The sequence below is a fragment of the Rana temporaria genome, chromosome 3, assembly GCF_905171775.1.
Source record: "Rana temporaria chromosome 3, aRanTem1.1, whole genome shotgun sequence".
Taxonomy (NCBI): domain Eukaryota; kingdom Metazoa; phylum Chordata; class Amphibia; order Anura; family Ranidae; genus Rana; species Rana temporaria.
In genome coordinates, this window is record NC_053491.1 from 252,201,483 (window position 1) to 252,228,978 (window position 27,496).

At 43.5% G+C, this 27,496-nt stretch overlaps 2 protein-coding genes across 2 annotated transcripts in view; both read right to left on the reverse strand.

Annotated features, from left to right (window-relative positions):
* Nucleotides 1–27,496, reverse strand: part of STK32A (serine/threonine kinase 32A) — a 287,637-nt gene that overhangs the window by 107,440 nt on the left and 152,701 nt on the right. The gene's annotated exons all lie outside the window — the stretch shown is intronic.
* On the reverse strand, nt 9,752–13,125 carry LOC120932293 (protein ANTAGONIST OF LIKE HETEROCHROMATIN PROTEIN 1-like). The gene is made up of 3 exons (XM_040344564.1): nt 12,689–13,125; nt 12,499–12,600; nt 9,752–10,770 (listed from the first exon to the last, which is right to left on the reverse strand). The coding sequence occupies exons 1-3, from the start codon at nt 12,907–12,909 to the stop codon at nt 9,891–9,893; spliced, it is 1,203 nt and encodes a 400-aa protein (XP_040200498.1). The 5' UTR covers nt 12,910–13,125; the 3' UTR covers nt 9,752–9,890.

The window sequence follows — 27,496 nt, forward strand, 5'->3', positions numbered from 1 at the left end:
GCACTGTAAATTTCCTATGGTGTTAAGTTTAAAGCATGACTACAGCCAAACATTTTTTTGGAACAAAGAATTGAAGGTTTAGAATCTCTATCAGACTTTAGAGTGACTATGTTGCCTAAAAATAAAAAATGCCCTGCTCAGCCAAACTCTGATGTCTGCAAGAGATAAGCTTGCTGAAGGATCTTTAGCATCTGGCAAAGTCTGCTAAACTGAAAGTGAGGGAGCCACAGCACACCGATGAGGTCATCCTTTAATTCATTCTGAATCATATAATTTGCATAATAAACCTAGCATGTTTATCTTTTAATCCTTGCCTGTTAGACATGTGCAGAACAGAAAAGTTTGTTTCAGTTCATTTCGTATAGATTCGTTATGTTACTTATTTCGTTTTATTGATTCATTTCAGAATTCGTTTAGTTTCATAACATTTTTGTTTAATTTTGTTTTGTTTATTGATTTTCTAACAAATTCTAATTTTCAGAAGGACTTAAATTCAGATTGGTCGAAAAATGATCTGGAAGAATAGCTGGTTGTTTAGGAGTGAGCCGGGAAGCTGGCCGCCGTGTCCTTAACAACTGATGACTCATCAACTGTCAGCAGGTTTCCCCACTGACAACTAAAATATATGCAAAAGAATGGTGGAAATGAAGAATTCAGAAACAAAACAGCGTGGGGTCCCCCCAAAATCCATACCAGACCCTCATCCGAGCATGCAGCCTGGCAGGCCAGAAAGGGGGGGGAGGAGTGCATGTTGATGGGGAAAAGGGCCTCTTCCCCACAACTCTGTATGATGGGTTTGTGGGTCTGTGGGCAGGGGGCTTATCGGAATCTGGGGGGGCTCTCAGATCCCACCTCCCCATGTGAATAGGTAGGGCCTACCCATTCACCAAAGAAGTGAAAAAAGTGAGTAAAGACACTACACAGATTTTTGACAATTCCTTTATTAAAAAAATAAAAAAAAATTCTCCCGGTGTAGATCCATCATCAATCACGGTGCCTGCTGGAGGACTTTTTTTTAAATTATTGTCATGACAATTATTTTTACACTTTTTTGTTGAATAAGTAGGGGTACTATGTTCCCCTACTCATTTACATGGGGGCAAGGATATGGGGGCCCCCTTGTTAAATACGGCTTTCAGATTCTGAAAAGCCCCCCACCCTCTGACCCCCACAACCACTGCCCAGGGTTGTGGGGAAGAGGCCTCCCCCTGCCCCAAAGCTCCCCCCATATTGAGGACATGTGGCCTGGTATGATTCAGGAGGGGAAGGCGCTTTTCATCCCCCAATTTCCTGGCCTTCTGGCTGCATGATCGGGTAAGGATCTGGAATGGATTTTGAATAGGACCCAATGTTGTTTTTTTGGCAATTTTTTATTCCTTTGTTTTACATTCATCTGTCAGTAGTGAATCCCGCTAATGAGATATGGGTAGTTAGGGATGCAGTGGTCGGCTTCCTGCCCCGCTGCTTAACAACCAGCTATTCTTATAACCAGCTCATTTACATTTGGACTGAAACACATTGCACATGTCTATTGCCTGTGTTTTAGTTTAGGCTGGAGCCATAACCACTGCTAGAAGTTCCCTTTTTCAGGGTGGCTCCTTCCTCACCTATTTATGCTAACAGACGGACCTAAGACTACTCTGTCCATTGTTAACCCTTTACTGTAAAGACCAGACGTTCAGGCAAACAGCACTGAGAGAAAAGGAGCCAGCAGCACTGAAAGTTTTAAACTGCAAGTGCTGGGGTAACAATTTCAAAACATAGTTTACTGGGGAATGTTTATCCTTAACTGCTCAATGTGCGAAGTAAAACAAAATGCTGAGGGTTTAATAGCTGCATTTATTTGTTTATTTTTATACATATGCTTTGAATTTACCCTAAAGCTTACCAGCATGTACCAATAACTAAAATAACAGTTTTTGGTGGACCAACCCTTTATAACTACAGAGACGACAGCATGGACACTCTCATCCATATGGCTTGCTCCATCCTGGGGAGTCCTTACCGCCACAGCTCCCGGTACAGACAACCAGCACCACGTGTTGATTCCCTAAACCTCTATGTAAGAAGGGGGTGGATAATTTCCCTCCTAGCTTCATTTGCTCTTTTCTTTTTTTCCCCCATCATTGGGGATAATATTAGACCATGTAGGTTTTTAACATATATATACTTTCTTTACAGATATGTCATATGCACCAGCTCCTGATGAGGTGGCAATATCACTGAAACGTGTTGAGCATTACAGGATGCATACATATATGTTTTAACATATGATTTATTATATGCATTAATTGTGCTTGTTAAATTTTTTATATGGAGCAATATTGGTTCATGATATCTCATACTGTTCAATGTTTTTATCATATAGATCAGGGGGCCAGCGGGTGTGATTTATCCGGCCCGCAGCTTAACCAGGCTCTGCCAACACATCACTGACGATTTGCTGCCTTTTAAAAGCAACTGCTGTTATCGGCAGTGTGTATGACAGGTCCTGGATACAAAGCCGCTCGCCCCGCGCCCTCCCGTGCTATGAACTTGGCTGCTAGGAGGTGACGTCAACAGCGTGGCACCTCCCGGCTTCCGGCCCGCTGTTTACATAAGAATTCCTTACACCATACAGCCTGCGTGTGTAGCAGCGGGCGGAAGACGGGAGTAGTGATGGACGAACATCCGACGCGATGGTTCGCGAACACTAACCGCGAACGATCGCAAATGTCCGTGAACCGCAAGTTTGCGGCGGGCCCCATTGACTTTAATAGCAGGCGAATATTAAAAACCTTCAGGTCATATTTGCAGCCACAAAATACTTACTAGCTGTGCACAAATAGTCCCACAACATGGACACTGACCTACCAGAAGAATTAAGTGAAAAACCGGATACATAAGTAAGTGCTGACCATTACAAGCCCCAAAAATTAGCCGACAGGCGTTCACCTGACAGCAAACAACTTTGTATTCTGTGGCTGGAGGTACATTAAGTTATTCACCGCATACAGAAGTAAGTGTCGGCCATTACAGGCCCCAAAAATTAGCCCACAGGCGTTTATCTGACAGCAAACAACCTTGTATTCTGTGGCTGGTGGTACATTAGGCATTCAACAGATACAGAATAAAGTGTCGGCCAGTACAGGCCCAAAAAATTAGCCCACAGGCGTTCACCAGAATTTGAATGAAACATGGTCTACTGGTCACATGTGTTGAATTCCTCCGAGATCCATGCTTCATTCATTTTTTTAAATGTGAGGTAGTCAACACTGTTGTGAGCTAGGCGAGTGCTCTTATCGGTCACAACCCCCCCTGCTGCCAGGTGATTGGCTGTTGTGCTGTGCTATGGATTGGCTGCTAGGAGGTGACGTCAACAGCGTGGCACCTCCTTTCGGACAGGACACTGGACAAGGGGCAAGCCAACAGTTCTATTGCAAATTGTGCAAGCTCTGGCCAGAGGTCAAGCCTGCCCACCCAGTAGTCCAGGGGTTCATCACTTCTCGGTGCGTCCACATCGGCCGTTAACCAGATGTAGTCGGACACCTGTTGGTCTAGACGTTCCCTGATGCTGGATCCGGAGGACAGCTGTCGATGGGTCGGCTGAAAGAATGATCTCATATCATTAGTGACTAAGACATCTTCAAACTGCCCTCTTCTTGCAGGCGCTGTTGGATTGGTACCTGAAACTGTTTCTCTGTGAGTGGAAATTCCTCTGCCAGCGGACGCAAAAGCAGAATGCAGCATTTCTTGAAGCAAGGCCTGGAAGTGCTGCATTCTGATAGCCCTCTGTGATGGTGGTAACATTTCCGCCTTGTTTTGTTTGTACCGGGGATCTAAGTATGTTGCCACCCAGTACTGGTCCTTGCCCTTTATGCTTTTTATACAGGGGTCCCTCTTAAAACACCGGAGCATGAAGGCCCCATTTGCACTAAACTGGAAGTGCTGTACTGGCCTGGCTCCTGCTCATCATTCAGGATAATGTCGTCCTCGTTTTCCTCCCCCCATCCATGGACAACACCAGGGATCCCAGAAAGGTTTAAAGCATGCTCTTCTTGCTCCTCCTCCTCCGCCCCGGCACCATCCACCTCTTTCTCCTCTTCAGACTCCCGTTGTTGACTTGTCTCAGGTGGAGTAGCCCCCCCCTTGGAATTCATCCAGCATTACGACTTCCTCATCTTCCTGCTCCTCGACGGCTTGATCAATGACACAACGCAATGCTCCAGAAAGAAGTCGTAAGGTACAATGTCACTGATGGCGCCCTGGCTGTGACTGACCAGTTTGGTGATCTCATCAAATGTCTGCAGAAGTCTGCATGAGTCGCGCATGAGCAGCCACTGGCGCGGTGCAAAAAAAACAAGCTCCCAGAACCTGTCCTGCCGCAGAGTTCGTACAGGTAGTCGTTAACTGCACATTTCTGCTGGAGCAGCCTATCAAGCATATACAATGTTGAGTTACATTGCGTCGGGCAGTCACAAATAAGAGGAGGAGAGGGAGGATGGAGGAGGAGGAGAAGAAGAGGCACGCCTGCATGTAATCCGTGGCGGTAAAACCAAATCTACATGGGTGCCACAGGTTACATGCTTGACGGGCGTCAGAAGGTTCACCCAGTGGGCAGTGAAAGTTATATACCTTCCCTGCCCGTGTTTGCTAGACCACGTGTCTGTGGTCAGATGTATCTTGGCACCGACACTGGCTCTGGGATTCCCTTCTGTGAAAAAAAATCCTTCCTGGGACCTTCCATTGTGGTGTTCCAATGGCCACAAATTTTCGAAAGGCCTCCGAGTCCACCAGTTTATATGGCAGTAGTTGGCGGACTATCAGTTCCGACAAGTCAGCAGTCAACTGTTGGGCAAGAATGTTATCCGGCCTCATCGTTTTTTACGATCGAACATTTGGGCCACGGAAGCCTGCCTTTTTTCAGAAAAACTTGAGGATGGCATGATGGAAGGAGGAGTGGAGGACAATTGTGAGCATAGAGGGGAAGGAGAAGGAGAAGGAGAAGAGGCTGGGCGGTGAGAGCCTGGAGTGTGGCTTTGTGGGTTCTGATGGCGTTGCTCCCACTGGGCTCGGTGATGGGCGGCCATGTGCCTTCTTAAGACGGTCATCCCTGAGTGTTGGGCTTACCGCGACTCATGCGTTGACTGCAAAGGCTGCAGATGGCAACACTATTGTCTGCATCGGACACGTTAAAAAAAAACAACACTGGGAGCGCCAGGTGTGACCGTACATGGTTGATGGCTCGCTCCTGATACATTAGGAGTCTGGTTTGTCCCTCCTGTGCAATGTAAGTTCGGGCCTGCTTCTCCTCCCTATCTGCTGGTCCATCTCTCCCTCTGAACTCCCCTCCTCTTCCTCTCTTTTGGGCACCCATGTGACGTCTGTAGACACGTCATCATCGACGTCACCTTCCCCATCACTAACAGTAGAGATCTCGGAGTAGGCAGCAACAGCGGGCACCAACCTCCTTGGGCTGATCTGAGTACTGTCGTCATACTGCTGAGTGCCGGCTGTTGCTACCTCCTCTTCCTGATCCAATGCCAAGAATGGCTGCGCATTCGAGATGTCTTCTGATGGATCGGAAAATAATTCCTGTGACTCAATCAGAGGGTATATGGTGGTGGTGGTGTTGGTGGCGAGCCACTCAACCAAGTCTGGTGCGTCCTTTGACGTAATCGAACACACCTTGTGCCACTTCCCACTTTGGCTCCAGCCTGGTGCTCCTGCCTTACCCCTACCACCCCTTACGGAAGGGCCTGCCTCTTCCTCTGCCTGTCATTTTTTAAATGACCCTGTGACAATAAAAGTCTCGAGAGAAGCGCAGTATATGTGGAAGAAGGTATATAACAAAATCTGTCATTTTGGGTGGCCACTGGTTTATTTCACCAGTTCTGAAACTTTTTTTAAGCATTTGTTTTTAATGTGTGTAGCAGAGGAAACGCAACGAGGCAAAAATCCAGCAGTAACCAAATACACAGCCTGTCACAATGCTGTTGGCACTATATAAATCGTGTATAATAATAATAATAATAATAATAATAATAATAATCTTGCACAATACAAATCCACTATAATATGCTTTCTATATTCGAAAGTATATTATAAGTGTATATTACACCTATATACTGCAGTGCACAGCAAGTAGCACACCTATACCAGTGCTTGAAAGGACTTTTGTGGACCCATTAGGTAGCGATTTGTGTCGCTAAACTCTGCCCCTGCTGGAAACGCCAACCTCTCCCTACACTGACAAAAAGTATATGAATGTATTAGACACCTATATACTGCAGTGCACAGCAAGTAGCACACCTATACCAGTGCTTGAAAGGACTTTTGTGGACCCATTAGGTAGCGATTTGTGTCGCTAAACTCTGTCCCTGCTCCAAACAGCACCCTCTCCCTACACTGACAAAAAGTATATGAATGTATTAGACACCTATATACTGCAGTGCACAGCAAGTAGCACACCTATACCAGTGCTTGAAATGACTTTTGTAGACCTGTTAGGTAGTGATTTGTGTTGCTAAATTCTGTCCCAGCTGGAAACGCCAACCTGTCCCTACACTGACAAAAAAGTATATGAATGTATTACACACCTATATACTGCAGTGCACAGCAAGTAGCACACCTATACCAGTTCTTGAAAGGACTTTTGTGGACCCATTAGGTAGCGATTTGTGTCGCTAAACTCTGTCCCTGCTGGAAACGCCAACCTCTCCCTACACTGACAAAAAGTATATGAATGTATTAGACACCTATATACTGCAGTGCACAGCAAGTAGCACACCTATACCAGTGCTTGAAAGGACTTTTGTGGACCTTTTAGATACAGTAGCTATTTGATTGAATACAGCCTGTCCCTGCTCCAAACAGCACCCTCTCCCTACACTGACAAAAAGTATATGAATGTATTAGACACCTATATACTAGAGCAAGTAGCACACCTATACCAGTCCTTAAAAATAACTTTTGTGGACCTTTTAGATAGCTATTTGAATGAATACAGCCTGTCCCTGCTCCAAACAGCACCCTCTCCCTACACTGCCAAAAAGCAGAATGTAAGATGGCCGCCAGATCAGGTCTATTTATAAGGTAGGGGGTATGTCCATGTGCTGAAATGTCTCAATTGGCTGTCCTGCACCACCTGATGGATGTGTCATAGGTCAAAGTCCTTCCCCGATGTCCGGCGGTTTGGCGGACTGCGAACGACCAAAGTTCACTGCAAAACGACCGCCTGGCGAACCGGCAGTCCATCTCTGGTCGGAGGTGCAGGAGACAAGTCCTACAGTGACAAGAGGCAAGAGGCAAATGGGCATAAATCTGCAGACATAAAATACAGGAGACTCTGCTGGGGACACTGATAATGGAAAAAATTCTGCTGGGGACACTGATTGAAAAAAGTCTGCTGGGGACACTGATGATGGAGAAAACTCTGCTGGGGACACTGATAATGGAAACAATTCTGCTGGGGACACTAATGGGGAAAATTGCCAGGGACACTGATGGAGAAAACTCTGCTGGGAACACTGATAATGGAAACAATTCTGCTGAGGACACTGATGGGGAAAACATTGCTGGGGACACTGATGGGAAAAACTCTGCTGGGGACACTGATGGAGAAAACTCTGCTGGGGACACTGATGATGGTAAAACTCTGCTGGGACACTGATGGAGAAAACTCTGCTGGGGACACTGATGATGGTAAAACTCTGCTGGGACACTGATGATGGGAAAACTCTGCTGGGAACATTGATGATAGGGAAACTCTGCTGGGGACACCGATGGGGAAAAGCTATCATGGGGACTGATAATGGAAAAAATTCTGCTGGGGACAATGATGATGGGAAAACATTGCTGGGGACACTGATAATGGGGAAAACTCTGCTGGGAAAACTGATGATGGGAATGATGATCCATTCATTTGTACGTAACTGATTTTTTTCCGGCCCCCGAATACTTGTAAAATCTACAATGTGGCCCTTGTGTTGAAAAGTTTGGAGACCCCTGATATAGATGGTTTCCATTGGTCTATGGCCATTATACCAGCTTATCTTCCACGTGGCATTAGTACTGTACATGCCATGTGATGTATATTTTCTTACAAGTTGTGTATATTTGTCAAAATAAAGGTTTTTACTTCATATCTGGTTTTGTTTATGTGCCTCACTCAAAGTCCCAACCCTTCTGCCTTTGCAACCCTTTAGAACCAAAGCTTAGAATTGTGTATGAATTGTATATAAATGTGTATGCAAACAGACTAAACTGGGTTGGATAACATGCTCCTGAACTTCTGTAAAAAGCAAGAACATGACATCAGAAGCCACAGCGTAATCAATTTTTATATAAAGTTTTTTGAATTATCTATTACAGCAATGGACCCATGAGTTAGTTTTGGAAACTCACAGGGGAGAATTTAAAAAATCAGTCAAGTCAACCTAACACATGCAACATGATGTAACATCTTTGGCAAGTGAACATAGTTAATAGTCTGTAATTATGCCTTCACCCAGGGGGTAGAAAATAAATGCACTGAGTGACTAGGCTGATGGAGAATCGTATAACAGTTCAGAACAGATGTACAGCAGTTTAACCCACAAGAGGAATCCAAAAAGCATGTTTACATAATTTAAAAATATACAGCATGGCAGCAATAATAAGTGACAAGCATGTGGTCCAATCAAATCTGCATCCCTTCCACCAATACAACTACCTCTGACTCCTTTAAAGGAACACTTAGGCTAGGTTCACACCTAAGCGAATTGAGTGCGGTTTCAACCGCATCCAAATCGCAGGACATTTTAAAATACATTGTTTTCAATGAGGCTGGTTCACATATGTGCGATGCATCCGCACTGCGCATTGCCTCCAAACCGCGTGCGGTTTTTATGTCTTGCGGTGCGGCTCAGGTGCGAATTCAGTCCCATTATCTTCTATGGGTACGCATCTAAATCGCAGGTGTGTTGCGGTTTGAACGGAAGTTTTTTTTTCTCCTCCACCACCTCCCCCTTTTCCTAGTTCCTCCTCTGTCTGTTTCATGCTGCTGAGGTGAGTAGCCATGTCCAAAAAACGGAGCAAAAAAGTCACTGCTAAGGTGAAGGACTGTGTGGATTCCGAGGAGCTTATCCGCCTTGTCAGGGAGAACCCACAAATCTATGACACCCGGCATCCTAAATATAAGGACAATGTATTGAAAAAAACTACCTGGGTTGAAATTACCAAAAGCCTTTTGCCAGAGTGGAGCATGTGCTCATCCCAAGTTCAAGCTGACAAAGGTAAGTTTGTTTTATTTTTTCATTCCCTAACTTATTAAATTATAATTCTAAGTAGACCCCAATAACTACAGTGCATACCGCACACAAATCCAGAGCAGGCCTTTATCCAAGCATGCATTCTGTGTGGACATGTAAAGTCTGCTAACCCATACCATGCCACATGTTTTATATCTTGGCATGGTGTTCCTAATGCACCCTGTCCCCGTGTTGCTGGTGGCACGTGACTCATTCCCACACCCTTGGTCATTGTTTGTATGAGTCTGCGTGTGTCTATCACCAAAATATGTAAACTCACTTTACCAAGTATGTGTGCAGATCCTTGGGGGAGTGACTATCTGTATTTGTCATCCTATTATGACGTTATTGGCCATGGTGGTCTTACAAAGACATCATCCTCTGTACAATGACACCCAGCAGAACACACATAACAGTATCACCAAGCCAATTTTTGGTGTTTTTGTCCAATTGCAGGTAGAGAATCACTTCGGAGTCCTTAATATGCTGCCAAAAGATAACTTTAATCTTTTTTTTTCAAGATGCATTCAAATTACACATAGTGACATTTTTAGCTTAGTATTTTAGGTTTTAATATTTAAAGGGCCATATATTTTAATGACAACACCACATTTTTTTTTTTTAAATTGCCTGCATCTGCCAAGGTAACTCGCCAGCTGGCGATAGAAAGTAATTAAGAAATTGATCTCGAATCAATTTCCCACTGCTAGTGCCCCTAGTCAAACTCCACTGTGCCGCCTCCATATTATGCATCATGGAATCCTCATAATCAATTCCATCACGTTCTCGCACATAGTTGTGCAGTGCACACGCAGTTTTCACAGCAGAGACAGCATGCTCCAAACTGAGATTGATGGCGGTGTGCAATATTCTCCATTTATTGGCAAGAATTCCAAATGCACACTCTACTACTCGACGTGCCCTAGTGAGCCGATAATTAAATATTCTTTTATCATTGCTCAGCGCTCTACTTGAGAATGGTCGAAGAAGATTTTTACCAAGGGCAAACGCTTCGTCCCCTACAAAAACAAATGGGAGGGCTGGCTCATTTGTTCCGGGCAAGGAGGAATCGTTTGGTAAATCCAGACTATTCGCCCTTATCATTCTCCCAAATGTGGAATGATTAAATACACCAGAATCAGAGCTGCTACCATAAGCACCCACATCAATATAAATGAAATTATATTTGGCATCTACCACTGCCATTAATACAAACGAAAAATATTTTTTATAATTAAAAAACTGACTCCCACTATCAAATGGCCTCAGGATGCGTATGTGCTTGCCATCGATGGCTCCCACACAGTTTGGAAAATTACATCTCTCCCAGAATTCATCTGATATCTTCAACCAATCTTCTTTTGTAGGCTTTTCGAAGACCAATGGTTTTAGTACATTCCATATAACAAGGCATGTTTCATGTACAATGCCAGATATAGTTGATTTTCCAACCTTAAACTCATAGTGGAGACTTCCAAATGAATTTCCTGTAGCTAGGTACCTTGAACAAATAAGAAATATTAAATAATTATTATCTTCTCTTTTTTACAGTGGTATACATCAAGAATCGTTGGCGAAGCATGCGTGATGCCTTCAAGAAATACAACAAACATCTAAGAGAAGTGAGGAGTGGCTCGGGGGCACCAGCTAGAGTACCCTATATGTATGCAGAGGACCTTGCCTTCTTGAAACCACTCATAGAGATGAGAGAGTAAGTTATCCTCTACATCATCTATGTATCGTGACTATATATTTAGCATTAGTAATGTTTCTATTTTTTAATAAAAACAGGACCGAAGCAAGTTGGGACGAACAGGATGTCCTGGAGGATCAACCAGAGAGCCAATCTGAGGCCCAATCCGTGCCAGCAGTTTGCATTGATCCAAATGAGGAAATACCTGAAATGCCACTTGGGTCAGATCTATGGCTCACAAACCCAGAGACTGACTCTGGATTGCCTGAGCCTATGCCTGGACCCTCCTCAGCTCCAACAACCATTGCGCGGCCTGCCAAAGTGGCACGTAAGCGAACGCCAGTATCGCAGATGGACATAAGCGAGCGTCTTCTAGAGATGTTACAACAAATGGCTGGAAAGGTGGATGCTTTCTTATGTCCAGCTACAATACTGGCGCTTAATTTTGTACCATTGATCAAAAAAGTTGTACCTGAGAGATATTTAGAAATGCGAACCACAGTAGAACACGTTCTGCAGTCATTTACAGTGCCAAGCGAGCAACATACATTGGAAAGGCCATATGTAACTAAAGAAACAACACAGATACACTTACCAATGTCAGGCCAGTACCCAGACCCAGGAAACCAACCTTACCCCTATGTTCCTCCATCCTACACTTCAAGCTTTCAGGAGCCAACTTCAATATATGAGGTACAACAGAGGCGAACTCCATATCCCATCCCATCCACATTCCCTTCAATTATGCCACAAACACAAATGCAGGGGATGTATGTGCCACAGCACCATGGGCCTCAGACACATGGGCCTCAGACACATGGGCCTCAGACACATGGGCCTCAGACACATGGGCCTCAGACACATGGGCCTCAGACACATGGGCCTCAGACACATGGGCCTCAGACACATGGGCCTCAGACACATGGGCCACAGCACCATGTGCCTCAGCACCATGGCCCACAGCACCATGTGCCTCAGCACCATGTGCCTCAGCAACATGGCCCACAGCACCATGTGCCTCAGCAACATGGCCCACAGCACCATGTGCCTCAGCAACATGGCCCACAGCACCATGTGCCACAGCACCATGTGCCTCAGCAACATGGCCCACAGCAACATGGCCCACAGCACCATGGCCCACAGCACCATGTCGAGTCTAGCCATGCTTCAAGCACCGAGATTGATGAATCTACCTCAGCAAGTCAATACTCCTCAGACACACCATTATTTCCCAAAACATATCAACATCTCTAAAGTTTACGTTATGCCCACAGTAAACAAGCATGTGTGCATATTTTGAATCAAAGTTTAATCCAGAGGAAAACTTGAAGGCAAAGTTTATATTTTTTATATTAGTCCACGCAAAAATATGTTGTCTATTTCTTTATTTTTGTGAAAGAAGTAAAAAATAAATATATTTTTGGGCATCTTATGTCTGGTTGTTCATTTATAAGTACAGATGTTGGATAGTTGAAACCAAAAATGAATACATGCTTCAACATCAATTTGAAAATGCACATAGGTGTGGAAAAGTACCTTAATGTGATTAATAATCTTTGTGCAGGCTGGATGCTTGCTCTGAAGCATGTGTTCTGGCGCTCCAAACTATGGTACGTTAGTCCTAACAATTCATCAAAACTTCAAACAAAAATAAAATTTTTAATTAAAAATTTAATATGGAACAATGGAGAAAGAAAATGTTTTGCAAAATTAATTAAATAATCACCTGGTTATTGACATGCGTGTATAATTAAAAAACTTGTCCTCATGCCCACGGAGATCTTCATATAATATAATGAACTGCCCTCTTTCATCCCTATTTGCAATGATAGGATGAACCCAGTATCTTCTTCTTCTACTCCTCCTTCTCCTCCTTTCAACTTCCATCAAGATTGCTGCTGTTGCAGCAACAACTGTAGGCATGATCATGGGCAGGGCAGCACACATTTCTTAGGAAATCCAAATCCTATTCCACACTATACTGAATGCTCGTGAAAAAGGAAGAGTTCAAGAAAGGTCACTCCCTTTTATTACCTACATCATCACACAGCTAACAATGATTGGCCCTCACCAAAAACGCAGCTCAAGTAATTATTTTTTATAAATCGCACCCGATCCGCAGCTAAACCGCAGTTGATCCGCAGAACACCCTCTAGAGAAATTCGCAACGGGAACGCAACTCAAAAACGCAACGCACTAGTGTGATTCCGGCCTTAAGGTTTGTTTTTTATTAGATCAATTGATTGCTGTAAGCTAGAGCATTTAAATATCACTTACCTCGTTTTTCCAACAAAATAAAGTGCAATGTGCCAAATATTTTTCCACAAAGTGTCATTATGTAAATCAAATAATAGTGAAAGCAATGTGCCAGTCCATTATGTGAACAGTAGAAACAATTATAGATGAAGCAATCGTTCCACAATTATCCACCTCTGTATATATTCTCAATATTATTGTGCATCCTCCACTAGCTGTGCTCTCACCTTATAGACTTTATAAATGTGCCTTTGAAAAATGGTTAATCCTCTGGAACTCTCTTCTTTGTATTCCTCCTCCGTAGAAGCTGCCTGTGAGCTTCAGTCTCATTGATCGCCTCTTAGTATTATGCCCCCTTAATGTTGCCCGTGAACTCCAATCACATCGACCACATGCAAAGCAATCAGATCTTGCAATAGTGCTGTACCATTTTTAAAAAAATTATTCAAAAACTGTACAACATATATGCACTCACATTTGTAAAAACTCAATCAGACAAGTGCAGGGCTGGACTGGGACAAAAATTGGACTTCATCCCGACTGGCCCACTTTGACAGGTCTCTCCCATGGCGGCAGGACAGGAGAACTGTCACGGAAGCCGGCCCACTGAGCCATCGGTCCACCGGGCAACTCCCGGTAGTCCCGATGGCCAGTCCATCCCTGGGCATGTGTATATTACATGTACCAACGGTCCTAGGTCGATTGTTTCTCCTTCCAACTGGCTCTGCAGCCCCGGCCGTCAGTGCTCCTTCTGCCCGTTACACTCTGACTGTCCCTTCCTTGTTCAGCGTTCGTCAGCCTCTCAGGTCCCTCCTACTATTTTTTTCACTCCTTGTAGCCTATCATAGGAAAATGGGGTTAATCACCACCGCAAAAGAATGAAGGACGAATATTCTGATATAGACTACAAGAAAATGGGCGCGGTATACACTGACATTGGTCATGAGAACATGGCGGCGGGAACCACTATATAAATAAAGGGATGTTCGTCAGCAAATCGTATCTCCCAGAGGAAGCCACGAGGAGTGACAAAACTAGTAGGAGGAACCTGAGAGGCTGACAAACGCTGAACAAGAAAGGGACAGTCAGAGTGTAACGGCGGAAGGAGCACTGATGGCCGGAGCTGCAGAGTTGGTTGTAAAGTGAAACAATCGTCCTAGCACAGTTGGTACATGTAATGTACACATGCCTAATTGAGTTTTTCAAATATGAGTGGATATATGTTGTATGGTTTTTGAATGCATAAAAAAAAAAAATGGTAAAGCACTATTGCAAGATCCAATTGCTTTGCATTTTGTCGATGTGATTGGAGTTCACGGGCAGCATTAAGGAGGCATAATACTAAGGGGAGATCAATGTGACTGAAGCTCACAGGCAGTTTCTAAGGAAGAGCAAAACTAGGAGGAGAGTTCCGGAGGATTAACCATTTTTCAAAGGCACATTTATAAAGTCTATAAGGTGTGGGATCAACAGGTGGAGGGAGCACAAGCATTTTGGGAATATACACAGAGGTGGATGATTGTGGAAATATTGTTTCATCTATAATTGTTTCTACTGTTCACATAATGGACTGGCACGTTGCTTTCACTATTATTTGTTTCACATAAGGACACTTTGTGGAGAAATATTTCACACATTGCACTTTATTTTTTTTACCATTGCATATTATTTATTTATTTATTTATTATATTCCTAAGGGATATTCCTATATCTATTTAGTTTAGTGCTGCACTTATTTATTATCATTGTTTTTTCACATATTTCAAGGAAGGCAGCTTTGTTGTATTAACATAGCAGCTCACAAGGTTTTACATATTCACGTTATGGTCAGCAACAATACTCAGGTAGGCCATGGCATTTAAATAATGCTTAATTGGTACTAATGGGCCCAAAGTGTGCCAAGAAAATATCCCCCACACCATTACACCTAAAGGGGCCAAGGAGCAGTCACCTGTTTTGCCTGTGGTCTCCCTGCAGATGATCCCCCCCCCACTTACTGAATTACTATGCCTTGTTCTGTACTGTGTCTCTGAAAGTCAGTCATCTTGGGATTTTGTTTCCCTATATCAGAGCCTTCAGCAAGAACAACAGTAAGCAGCACAGTAGTGACATCACCTAATCTCATTCCAAACCACCTGAGGCTAGTAGCAGTGCCATAAAGTGATATTAAACCCTCAGTTTTTATACACTTTTTTACGGCTTCTTTTTCTTTTGATTCTTGCCTTTTTTCTAACTTAAGCTGCTGCCATGACCCAGCTTTACTTATTCAGGGTGGCTCCCTTGTCTTTTAGCATCCTATGGAGCCACCATTGCATGCAGGGATCTCTCTACACTGTGACCATCAATTAAAATACACAGACCCTCTCCTCTACAAGCTAACAGCCTGACTCAAGACTGCACTGTCCACTGTTAACTGTTTCCTGGGAAGAGAACTGGAAGTTCAGGACAGCAAGAGAGAACAGGATCCAGCAACATTAAGGCTGGATTCACACTAGTGTGGTGCGAATTTCAGCTCTCTTAGCTCTGCAGAGAGATAAGACAACTGTTCAGCAGATCAGCTCCATTTTAGATGCACATTTGGAGACCTGGGAGAAGGTAGGGGGAGGGGGGAAGTGTATTGAGCTGAATGAGAGAAATCCTGAAGAGAAATGAACATATGTGCGAATGAGATGCATACCTATAGAAGATAATGGGCCTGAATTCGCACCTGAGCCGCACCGCAATGCCTAGAAAACGCACACATTTTTTCGGCAATGCACAGTGCGAATGCATCGCACATATGTGAACCAGCCTCATTGAAAACAATGTATTTTATAATGTTATGCAAATTGGATGCGGTTTAAGCCGCAACCAATTCGCATAGGTGTGAACCCGGCCTAAAAGTTGTATACGGCAAGTGCTTGGGCAAGAACGTTAACAAACGGTTTACTGGGTAATATTGATTTTATTGTGTTTAATGTATTAAACTAAAAAACACATGTAGCGCCCCCTTACTTTCAGTATGGGCACTATGCTAAAGTTAGCGGGGAATGGGAGAGTTATTTTGCTCCCATTCACAATTTGTTAAATTGCAGGGCTGCTGTCCTTTCAGAACTGTCTTGTAGGTCACTCTGCGTTTCAGGGGTGCGTTTCCACCTCTGGGCGGCAGTTGGCGCTAGAGGGGTTCTGGCAGAGTCACTTTTGCCCAGCAGCCAATTAGAGGAGTTTCTCCCTCGCTGGGCATGCTGGGGAAGGGTATATCTTGGTCAGACGCCATTGATTCTAGTTCCGTTTTCGCGGGGTCCGAGTTCCAGGTGCGGCATCCACCTTCAGGGTGAGCGCATCCATGGACCCCTACACCATGGCGTACCTGGCCGGAGTTGCGCACCATGCGGAGCTTCATCCTGATGATGAGAGGGGCCCCAGCGACTTGCTGGGTCCCAACCTTTGCTAAGAGGATCCTAAGCTGAGAGCTGTGCGGTGGGGAATCGGCTCAGGGAGAACCCAAAGAGAGGTTATCCAGGAGGCCTGAACGAACCACTGGGGATCTGGTCACCACGATACTGACAGGTATGTTGCAGCTGTCAACTGGTGACCCTGACTAAACTTTACTGGGAGGATTCGCTCAATCCAATTATGGCACCCTAAATCGCTAGGCCTGTGGCAGAGGTCCAGAGTCAGGCCTGTGGCAGAGGTCTGTTCCTCCCAGTGATTTACAAGTGACACTTCGGCTGCTAGGCTTGTGACAGAGGTCTGTCGGGGGGCACTTTACCCACTCTGGCTAGAGTGGCGAGGAACTGATCTTACTATTACTAAGAGCAGGACTGCTCTTTTCATATCTAAGGCCTGATACTAAAGTTGTTCTCATGCTTCATCAACCTTTCCTATCTTGTCTTATGTTGATGTTGGCCATGTTGGGTCTTGGAATAAAGCATTGAAGAAAACCCAATTGATGACTGGACCTTCGCTCATTGCCTCAACTCACTAGTATCACCCCTAGACACCCTGCAAGGTAACTCAATACGCCGATCCCACAAACAACCAGCGGCTCCTGCGGGGGTAGCGCTACACACAGAGGGCAACTACTTTACGCTCACACTGCACTGTACAGCTATGAAGCTTTGAGGCTGTAGGTACAGGAGGTACTAGGCACTCTCATACCAGGAAGTACATTGCTATTTATCAGAAAGAATTCCATAATAGGTACATGTTTCAGGGTACTGCTTCTTCTAATTATGGTTTTTATAATACCAAATCTTCACTATTTGAATTCAGTTAAACATTAAGGGCCAGATTCACAGAGCAGATACGACGGTGTATCTCCTGATACACCGTCGTATCTGTTGTTCTATCTATGCGACTGATTCATAGAATCAGTTACGCATAGATAGCCATAAGATCCGACAGGTGTAATTGTTTTGCACTGTCGGATCTTAAGATGCAATACCGCGGCCGCCGCTGGGGGGAGTTTGCGTCGTAAACCAGCGTCGGGTATGCAAATCAGGAGTTACGGCGATTCCCGACGGTTTTTCGTGTTCGCTACGTCGCCGCTAGTCTAGTTTCCCGTCGCAAAGTTAGTCGTTTTTTTTGGTGCCTTAACTTTACACAGCAATCATATTGCTGTATAAAGTAAGGCCGTCTTTCCCGCGTCGAAATTAAAAAAATAACGTCGTTTGCGTAAGCCGTCCGGGAATACGGAATTACGCTACGCGCGTCGCCGTTCGAAAAAATTACGTCACTTCGCGCAAAGCACTGCGGGAGTTAGGAAACGGAGCATGCGCGGTAGGTCACACGCCCATTTGAATTGGCCCGCCTTGCGCCGGAGGCCGCCGGCGTAAGGTTTTCATCGCAAGTGCTTGGTGAATCAGGCACTTGCGATGAAAAATTGCGGCGGTGTAACGTATCTACGATACGTTACCCCGCCACTCATCTACGTGAATCTGGCCCTAAGTACTGGGGGGGGGGGGCTGTTAAGAGTTAAATTTAGGGGTTTGAAAAGGTTTAGGTATTAGTTAATTTTTGATGTTAGCTTAAAGTGAATTTTGATGTTAGCTTAAAGCATTTGCAAAAGCAAAAAAAATTTTAGTTATGGAATAGTTTGAACATCTGTCCAAATTGTATTTTTGTTGGTATCTCTGTTGATGAGATTCACTCATCTTTTTGCCCTTGTGACCCCTATGATTAAGACATAAAGCAAGGGGAAATCCAAAATTTAGGAGCAAATAGTAATAGCAAGTCATCCAACGAGGACAGATGTTCCAGTGGCAACTTTCCAAGGTAGGCATTACATTAATTTTTTGAGAGGCTTCCTTTCACTTCATGGTGCATCTATCTCAAAGCAAAAAGTCAAGGGAGTTTTCCCCTAGCAGACAGGAAAAAATGGGAATTTAACTCTTCCCTACACTGTTCAAAACGAAAGGAAAAAACATGTTGGCTATACAGTATATACCTTTAAGGATTTGAATGAAGTTCGGGATCAGGGCATGTAAGGCATCACTTTTTCCATTTTTCACATTTCTGTCTTTGGACCAAAAGGCTTACACTGAAAACTACAGACACACAGGGAATGTGTGCCAATGTATGTTATTTTTTTTTTTTTTAAATATGCACAAATCCTAACCATATTTTATAGTTCTTGCAGCAATTACATTTTATTTTTTAGGTACTATGGGGCAGATTCTCGTAGATCGGCGTAAATGTCGGCGGGCGTAACGTATCTCATTTACGTTACGCCGTCGCAAGTTTTACAGGCAAGTGCTTTATTCACAAAGCACTTGCGTGTAAAGTTGCGGCAGCTTAGCGTAAATCACCCGGCGCAAGCCCGCCTAATTCAAATTAGGCGGATAAGGGACGTGTAGTATTTAAATTAAGCGCGTTCCCGCGCCGAACGTACTGCGCATGCGCCGTCCGAAAAATATCCCGGGGTGCATTGCTCCAAATGACGTCGCAAGTACGTCATTGGTTTCGACGTGAACGTAAATGGCGTCCAGCCTCATTCACGGATGACTTACGCAAACAACGTAAATTTATAAATTTTGACGCGGGAACAACGGCCATACTTAACATTGGTTGCCCCTCATATAGCAGGGGCAACTTTACGCCGGAAAAAAAATAACGTAAAGGTCATAAATTCACTGCGTCGGCCGTGCGTACGTTCGGGAATTCGCGTATCTAGCTAATTTGCATACTCGACTGGGAAAACGACGGAGGCGACACCTAGCGGACAAAAAAAAAAATTGCATTTAAGATCCGACGGCGTAAGAGCCTTACGCCTGTCGGATCTAATGGTTATCTATGCGTAACTGATTCTAAGAATCAGTCGCATAGATACGACGGCCCAGATTAGGACTTACGACGGCGTACATGGCGTTGCGCCATCGTAAGCCCTTTGAGAATCTGGGCCTATATCTTTTCTGTCAGTAAAGATTAATACGTTTGAGTTTTAGTTTTTGGGGTTACTTGTGTGGTGACTTGTCCATATAGCAGCAAACTAAACTAGAAAAAGACTGCAGTTTTCCGGCTGCATCAGCATGATGTGATGCAGTGGATGGGCACAGACAAAAGTTAGAAGTTATCAGGTCATCAGGTTTGGCCTACATTTTTTTTTTTAATTACTAAAAAAGCAGGGATAAACTTCTAGACTATGCTTGTATCATGGGTCTGCATTCACATGCAAATGTTTGCACAAACAGCAGTCACCATCACTAAACGTACTAGATCTAATATTGATGCTCAATGCACACAGAGCTGTCCCAATTTGCTGTGCATATTGAGCATCCTTTATGTCTTTTACTCCCAAAACAGGCATGACAGAATGGACACGCCAACATTTTTCAGAGAAATAAGAAAAAAAATGTTTTAATTCAAAATGCAAAGCAATTTAATGCATGTGTGTCAAACTATATGGTATGTCAAAAAACATGGGCTCTTCTATTGTAGGAAAAGAGGCAACATACTGTATGTACTGGTAGTTAACACCAGATCATAAGCATTAGTATATGAAGTCTTGTATTCTGACGACTGCTTGTGCTTCTACATATTTAAAGTACAGTGCTCCTCTGCACACAGTTCACTGCCACTTTAACAAATTTACAGTGCCTTAAAATAGTATTTACCCCCCTGGCTTTTTACCTATTTTGTTACATTACAGACTTTAGTTCAATGTTTTTTTAATCTGAATTGTATGTGTTGGATCAGAACACAATAGTCTATGTTGGTGAAGTAAAATTTGAAAATAGATACATAAAACTATTTTTCAAAAATAAAAAAATGATAATTGGCATATGCGTATGTATTCACCCCCTTTGTTATGAAGCCCATAAAAAGCTCTGGTGCAACCAAATATCTTAGGAAGTCACATAATTAGTAAAATGTCCACCTGTGTGCAATCTAAGTGTCACATGATCTGTCATTACATATACACACCTTTTTGAAAGGCCCCAGAGGCTGCAACACCTAAGCAAGAGGCACCACTAACCAGACACTGCCATGAAAACCTAGGAACTCTCCAAACAAGTAAAGGACTATGTTGTTGAGAAGTACAAGTCTGGGTTAGGAAAAAAAAAAAAATATCGAAATCTTTGATGATCCCTAGCAGCACCATCAAATCTATCATAAAGAAATGAAAAGAACATGTCACGTCAGCAAACCTGACAAGAGACGGCTGCATACCAACACTCACAGACCAGGCAAGGAGGGCATTAATCAGAGAGGCAGCACAAAGACTAAGGTAACCCTGGAGGAGTGGCAGAGTTCCACAGTAGAGACTGGGGTATCTGTACATAGGACGACATTAAGCAGTACACTCCATAGAGTTGGGCTTTATGGCAGAGTGGCCAGAAGAAAGCCATTACTTTCAGCAAAAAATAAAATGGCACGTTTTGAGCTTGCGAAAAGGCATGTGGGAGACTCCCAAAATGTATGGAGGAAGGTGCTCTGGTCTGATGAGACTAAAATTAAACGTTTTGGCCATCAAAGAAAATGCTATGTCTGGCGCAAAACCCAACACATCACATCACCCGAAGAGCACCATCCCCACAGTAAAACATGGTGGTAGCAGCATCATGCTGTGGGGATGTTTTTTAGCAGTTGGGACTGGGGAACTGGTCAGAGTTGAGGGAAGGATGGATGTGGCTAAATACAGAGATATTGTTGAGGAAAAACCTGTACCACTCTGTGTGTGATTTGAGGCTAGGACCTTCCAGCAGGACAATGACCCCAAACACACTGCTAAAACAACACTTAAGTGGTTTAAGGGGAAACATGTAAATGTGTTGGAATGGCCTAGCCAAAGCCCAGACCTCAATCTAATAGAAAATCAGTGGTCAGACTTAAAGATTGCTGTTCACAAGCACAAACCATCCAACTTGAAGGAGCTGAAGCAGTTTTGCAAGGAGGAATGGGCAGACTCCCACTGGTAAGATGTGGCAAGCTCATAGAGAATTATCCAAGGCAACTTGGAGTATTGACTTTAGGGGGTAAATAGTTTGCACATTGACTTTTTCTGTTATATTGTCCTATGTGTTGTTTGCTTCACAATAAAAAAAAAAAAATCTTGAAAGTTGTGGGCATGTTCTGTAAATTAAATGATGCAAATCCTCAAACAATCCATGTTAATTTCAGATTGTGAGGCAACAAATCACGAAAAATGCCAAGGGGGGTGAATACTTTTGCAAGGCACTGTATGTTTTTTTACAGTCTCCTTTCACGATAGCCAGTTGCAATTGATGTTGCTTAATTCCTATATGGTGTGCACATTTTAAATTGAGAAAATTGGTAAAAGCCAAAAGTAGTAGAGAACATTCGATTTTTTTTTTATGGATGGTGGAGCATACTTTCATTAGCCAACCACTGTTGTTGGTAAATTCCACCTATATATTCTGTAGACTGTGCACATGGACTCAAACACACTGTGGCTGCATAATCAATTCTGTGCTCATACAATCTGATTTTTAGTGTGCATTTACACATGAACACATTTTACATCAATTACAAATGGCTATCGTGAAAAAACTTTAATTAAAAAATTAAAAAAATTAAAAACTTTAATTTGTAAACACTCTATTCTTTGCTCATATTTAGTGATTTCAAATACTGTGAAGCAATAAAATGTCTCAGTTTGCACCAGCATCCTTTTAACAAGACATTTTAAATCACAACTTCTTGGCTGAAGATGATGGCGGTATAAAGACATCGTGTTCGTTGCGACAGTAGAACAGCGAGTCTCACTGTATAACATGAATCATCAGAGCTATCATAGAGATATTTATTCATGGTATTAAGATATATAAATCAGACTTGTAAATGGTGTTGCAGAGACACACTGATTCAGACATTACATCTCCTTCCTTGGTTCTGTGTGGACCTTCTGCCAAGATAGCAATTGATTTAATCAGCTGTCAGTCTTCCCAGCAGCCTGAAGTATGACAGCCCATTACAAAGTGTATAGCAGGAGCAGCCTGAAACTCCCTGATATGGACTCATTTCCATGTTATCCACAATTCATTTCTGTAACATCGGTTTTTACACGAATGACTTCAGCAAACAACAAGGAATTGACAGTCCCATAGGACATCACGTGGCTTAAATACTTAAATGCTCATATTTCTCTTTTTACCTTTATATATATATTTTTTTAAAATATAAGTTTTTATACTTTTCTTTTTTAAACGCTGACAAAAACAATTTACAATTACAAAAACAGTAAACAGGGACAAAGCAAAAACCCCCCCAAAAAAACACATACATACATTGGTCTTACATGGTATTTATGCAATTCTTACAAAAAAACATTACATCAAGTTATAGCGTAGAACATATATATTTAACATATATATTTAAAAATAACCTCCAAATTAAATCAGAAATATAAGAAAAAACAATCAAAGTTGTGAAATAGCCACTCTATGCTTTTCTACACACTTTGGGGTTGATTTACACTATTGCGAATCAGATGTAGGTTCCCAGTATCCAATTCACAATAGCAGGGGATTTTAACTGGCTCTCTATGGAGCCAGTTCCCCGTATCCAATTCACAATAGCAGGGGATTTTAACTGGCTCTCTATGGAGCCAGTTCACATATGTCCACTGCACACTGCAGCTCCAGTGCGAATTTACACACGAGCCCTGTGCATCTTTTGGTCAGTTTCCGGTCCAAATTCAGCCCAAAATTTGGGCTAAAATCAAAACTGAAATGGTGAACGAGGACGCACCAGACCCCTGCTGTTTGCTGCATGCCAAGATAGTGCGAACCCAGTCTAAAGGGAAATAAACCGTGCAGTTGCTCCAGAGCTTAGTAAATGAGAGGAAGCTTTAAAGAATACGCAATCACATGCAAGGAAAAAAAAAGCTTTTTTGCTTATACATGATTGGACGATGGAAGTCATCATAGCCTCTACTTATTCACTAAGCTCTGGAGCAACTGCACTTGCAAAGTGCAGAGTTTATTTGCCTTTAGTAAATCAACCCCTTTGTGTATCTGTAGCACTTCGCCACTGACTTAAAGTCGAACTATAGGCAAGGGAGGGTTATAACGTCTGTCAGATTTATTTTTTTGCCATCTGTGTCCCATTGTGAAGATTTTCCTTCATATCCTGTCTAAGGATGAGCCGAACATCCCCCTGTTCGGTTTGCATCAGAACTTGCGAACACACCAAATGTTCGTGTGAACTTTAGAACCCTGTTAAAGTCTATGGGACTCGAACATTTGAAATCTAAAGTGTTAATTTTAAAGGCTAATATGCCTTTAAAAAGTTATTGTCCTAAAAAGTGTTTGGGGACCTGGGTCCTGTCCCAGGAAACATGTATCAATGCAAAAAAAAGTTTTAAAAACTGCCGTTTTTTCAGGAGCAGTGAATTTATTAATGCTAAAAGTGAAACAATAAAAGTGTAATATTCCATTAAATTTCGTACCTAGGGGGGGTGTAAAGTCAGCATGTGAAAAAGCGCATGTTTCTCGTACATAGAACTGTCCCTGCACAAAGTGTCATTTCTGAAAGAAAAAAAGACATTGAAAACCGGCTTTGCGGCTCTAATGAATTGTCGGCTCTGGCATTTACAGAGATGATTTATTCATAAAGGAAAAAAAAAATATGTGGGGGTTCCCCCAAATTAAATTACCAGGCCCTTCAGGTCTTGAATGGATATTAAGGGGAACCCCGCCATAAAAAAAAAAAATGACGTAGGGTTCCCCGCAAATATCCATACCAGGCCCTTCAGGTCTGGTGTGGATTTTAAGGGGAACTCCACCCCAAAAAAAAAAAATGGCGTGGAGTCCCCCTAAAAATCCACACCAGACCCTTATCCGAGCATGTTAACCTGGCCGGCCACAGAAAAGAGGGGGGGACAGAGTGCGGCCCCCCCCTCTCCTGAACCGCACCAGGCCACATGCCCTCAACATGGGGAGGATGTCCCCATGTTGATGGGGACAAGGGCCTCATTCCCACAACCCTTGCCCGGTGGTTGTGGGGGTCTGCGGGCGGGGGGCTTATCAGAATCTGGAAGACCCCTTTAACAAAGGGGACCTCCAGATCCTGGCACCCCCCTTTGTGAATTGGTAATGGGGTACACTGTACCTCTACCATTTCACGAAGGAAGTGTAAATAGTTAAAAAAAACACACAGACACCATAGAAACAAATCCTTTATTAATAAAAATAAAAAAATAAATCCAGCGATGTGAATCCACTGTCTCCTATCCAGCGATGGATGATCTCTCCAGCGACTGATGATCAGCGGTCCGGTCGAGCGATGCAGAAGATCCATCCGTCCCGAGCGCAGCAAGGGAGCTCCACTCTCCGCTGGACACAGCCCAGCGGAATGACACGCTGGAGCTGTGACATTTCTTATATAGGGGAAGCGGCCACCCGTCACGTGACCCCGCCCCCTCTGACGCACCCTCGTACGTCACTGGGAAAGTCCGGTCTTTCAGGGTCTTTCCCAGTGACGTACGAGGGTGCGTCAGAGGGGGCGGGGTCACGTGTCGGGTGGCCGCTTCCCCTATATAAGTAATGTCACAGCTCCAGCGCGTCATTCCGCTGGGCTATGTCCAGCGGAGAGTGGAGCTCCCTTGCTGCGCTCGGGACGGATGGATCTTCTGCATCGCTGGACCGGACCACTGATCATCCGTCGCTGGAGAGATCATCCATCGCTGGATAGGAGACAGTGGATTCACATCGCTGGATTATTTTTTTTTTTTTTATTAATAAAGGATTTTTTTCTACGGTGTCTGTGTTTTTTTTTAAACTATTTACACTTCCTTCGTGAAATGGTAGAGGTACAGTGTACCCCATTACCAATTCACATGGGGGGGCAGGATCTGGGGGTTCCCTTTGTTAAAGGGGTCTTCCAGATTCTGATAAGCCCCCCGCCCACTGACCCCTACAACCACCGGGCAAGGGTTGTGGGGATGAGGCCCTTGTCCCCATCAACATGGGGACATCCTCCCCATGTTGAGGGCATGTGGCCTGGTGCGGTTCAGGAGAGGGGGGGGCGCACTCGGATAAGGGTCTGGTGTGGATTTTTAGGGGGACTCCACGCCATTTTTTTTTTAATTTGGGGTGGAGTTCCCCTTAAAATCCACACCAGACCTGAAGGGCCTGGTATGGATATTTGCGGCGAACCCTACGTCATTTTTTTTTTTACGGCGGGGTTCCCCTTAATATCCATTCCAGACCTGAAGGGCCTGGTAATTTAATTTGGGGGAACCCCTACACATTTTTTTTTTCTTTATGAATGAATCATCTCTGTAATTGCCAGAGCCGACAATTCATTATAGCCGCAAAGCCGGTTTTAAATGCCTTTTTTTCTTTCAGAAATGACACTTTGTGCAGGGACAGTTCTATGTATGGGAAACATGCGCTTTTTCACATGCTAACTTTACACCCCCCCTAGGTACGAAATTTAAAGTAATATTACACTTTTATTGTTTCACTTTTAGCATTATTAAATTCGCTGCTCCTGAAAAAAACTGACGTTTTTAAAACTTTTTTTTGCATTGATACATGTCCCCTGGGACAGGACCCAGATCCCCAAACACTTTTTAGGACAATAAATTGCATATTAGCCTTTAAAATTAACACTTTAGATTTCTCCCATAGACTTTAACAGGGTGTTCCGCGGCTTTTTTTGAATTTGCCGCGAACACCCCTAATTGTTCGTTGTTCGCCGAACAGGCGAACAGGCAATGTTCGAGTCGAACATGAGTTCGACTCGAACTCGAAGCTCATCCCTAGTCCTGTCCCATAGTCAAACAGGGAGTGAGAGAAAATCCCTGAACAATAAGGGATTTCCTTAGGAACCCCCAGGTCACCAGAACCAGTGTTCCTATCAGAAGATTTCTCCTCTATTACTTTTCTGTGAAAATCCAAAATGTATGATTTTGTTTTACTTTGACTTTCATTGATAATGGTAAATAGGACAAATAGAGAGGGTGAATCTCCTTAATGGGAGCACAGACACCTATACAAACTGACAGGTGTTCTAATCCTTCTCCATTCTAACCAAAACGAAAAAAAATATTTTTGCCTTTAGTTATACTTTAATTTAATGTGCCCCCACAAATACGCCCAAACACCATTAGATGGGAGGTGTTTGACAACTGAGCTAAGTATTCACCACTGTGATTCCTTATAAATTTTGTATACTTATCCCCTGTAAGTACCCTCCTGCCCCCTCCCACCCCCACCTCTCTTTACCTCCTAGCACCTCCACTCACAAAGTCATGTAATTACCTATGCACACTCCTGCCAGATCCATGCAGTATCCCAAAGAGACACAGTGGAGGAGATTTACTAAGACTGGCGAACACAGAATCTGGTGCAGCTGTGCATAGAAACCAATTAGCTTCCAAGTTTTATTGTCAACTTAATTAAACAAGCTGAACTTAGAAGCTGATTGGTTACTATACATTAGATTCTGAACCCCCCCTAGTGCCTCAACTGGAATGGATGACATTTTTCCCACTCATATGCAAAAGAGGTAAAGTGTGACAGCACTGCGGCTAAATGATTAGCCCTGCACTGTCACCGTGAGGGTAGGAGGAAAGTCCCTAATTAGCTCCAACTAGAGTGATTTAGAACTTTCACAGGATTTCCTTGTATCGCTTCCATCAGCTGAACAGGAAAGTATGTCCTGCCAGGGCATTGGGGATAATACATATAATGCCATCCTCATTTGAACATTGTAAAATGTATGTTTTTGTTTTTTGTAGATACCAGCGAGTTTTAAACCCATAAGATCTTATTCTTTTGTAGACCCCAGCAACAAGATCTTGAAAAGTCAACAGCCTCATTTTTAGTAA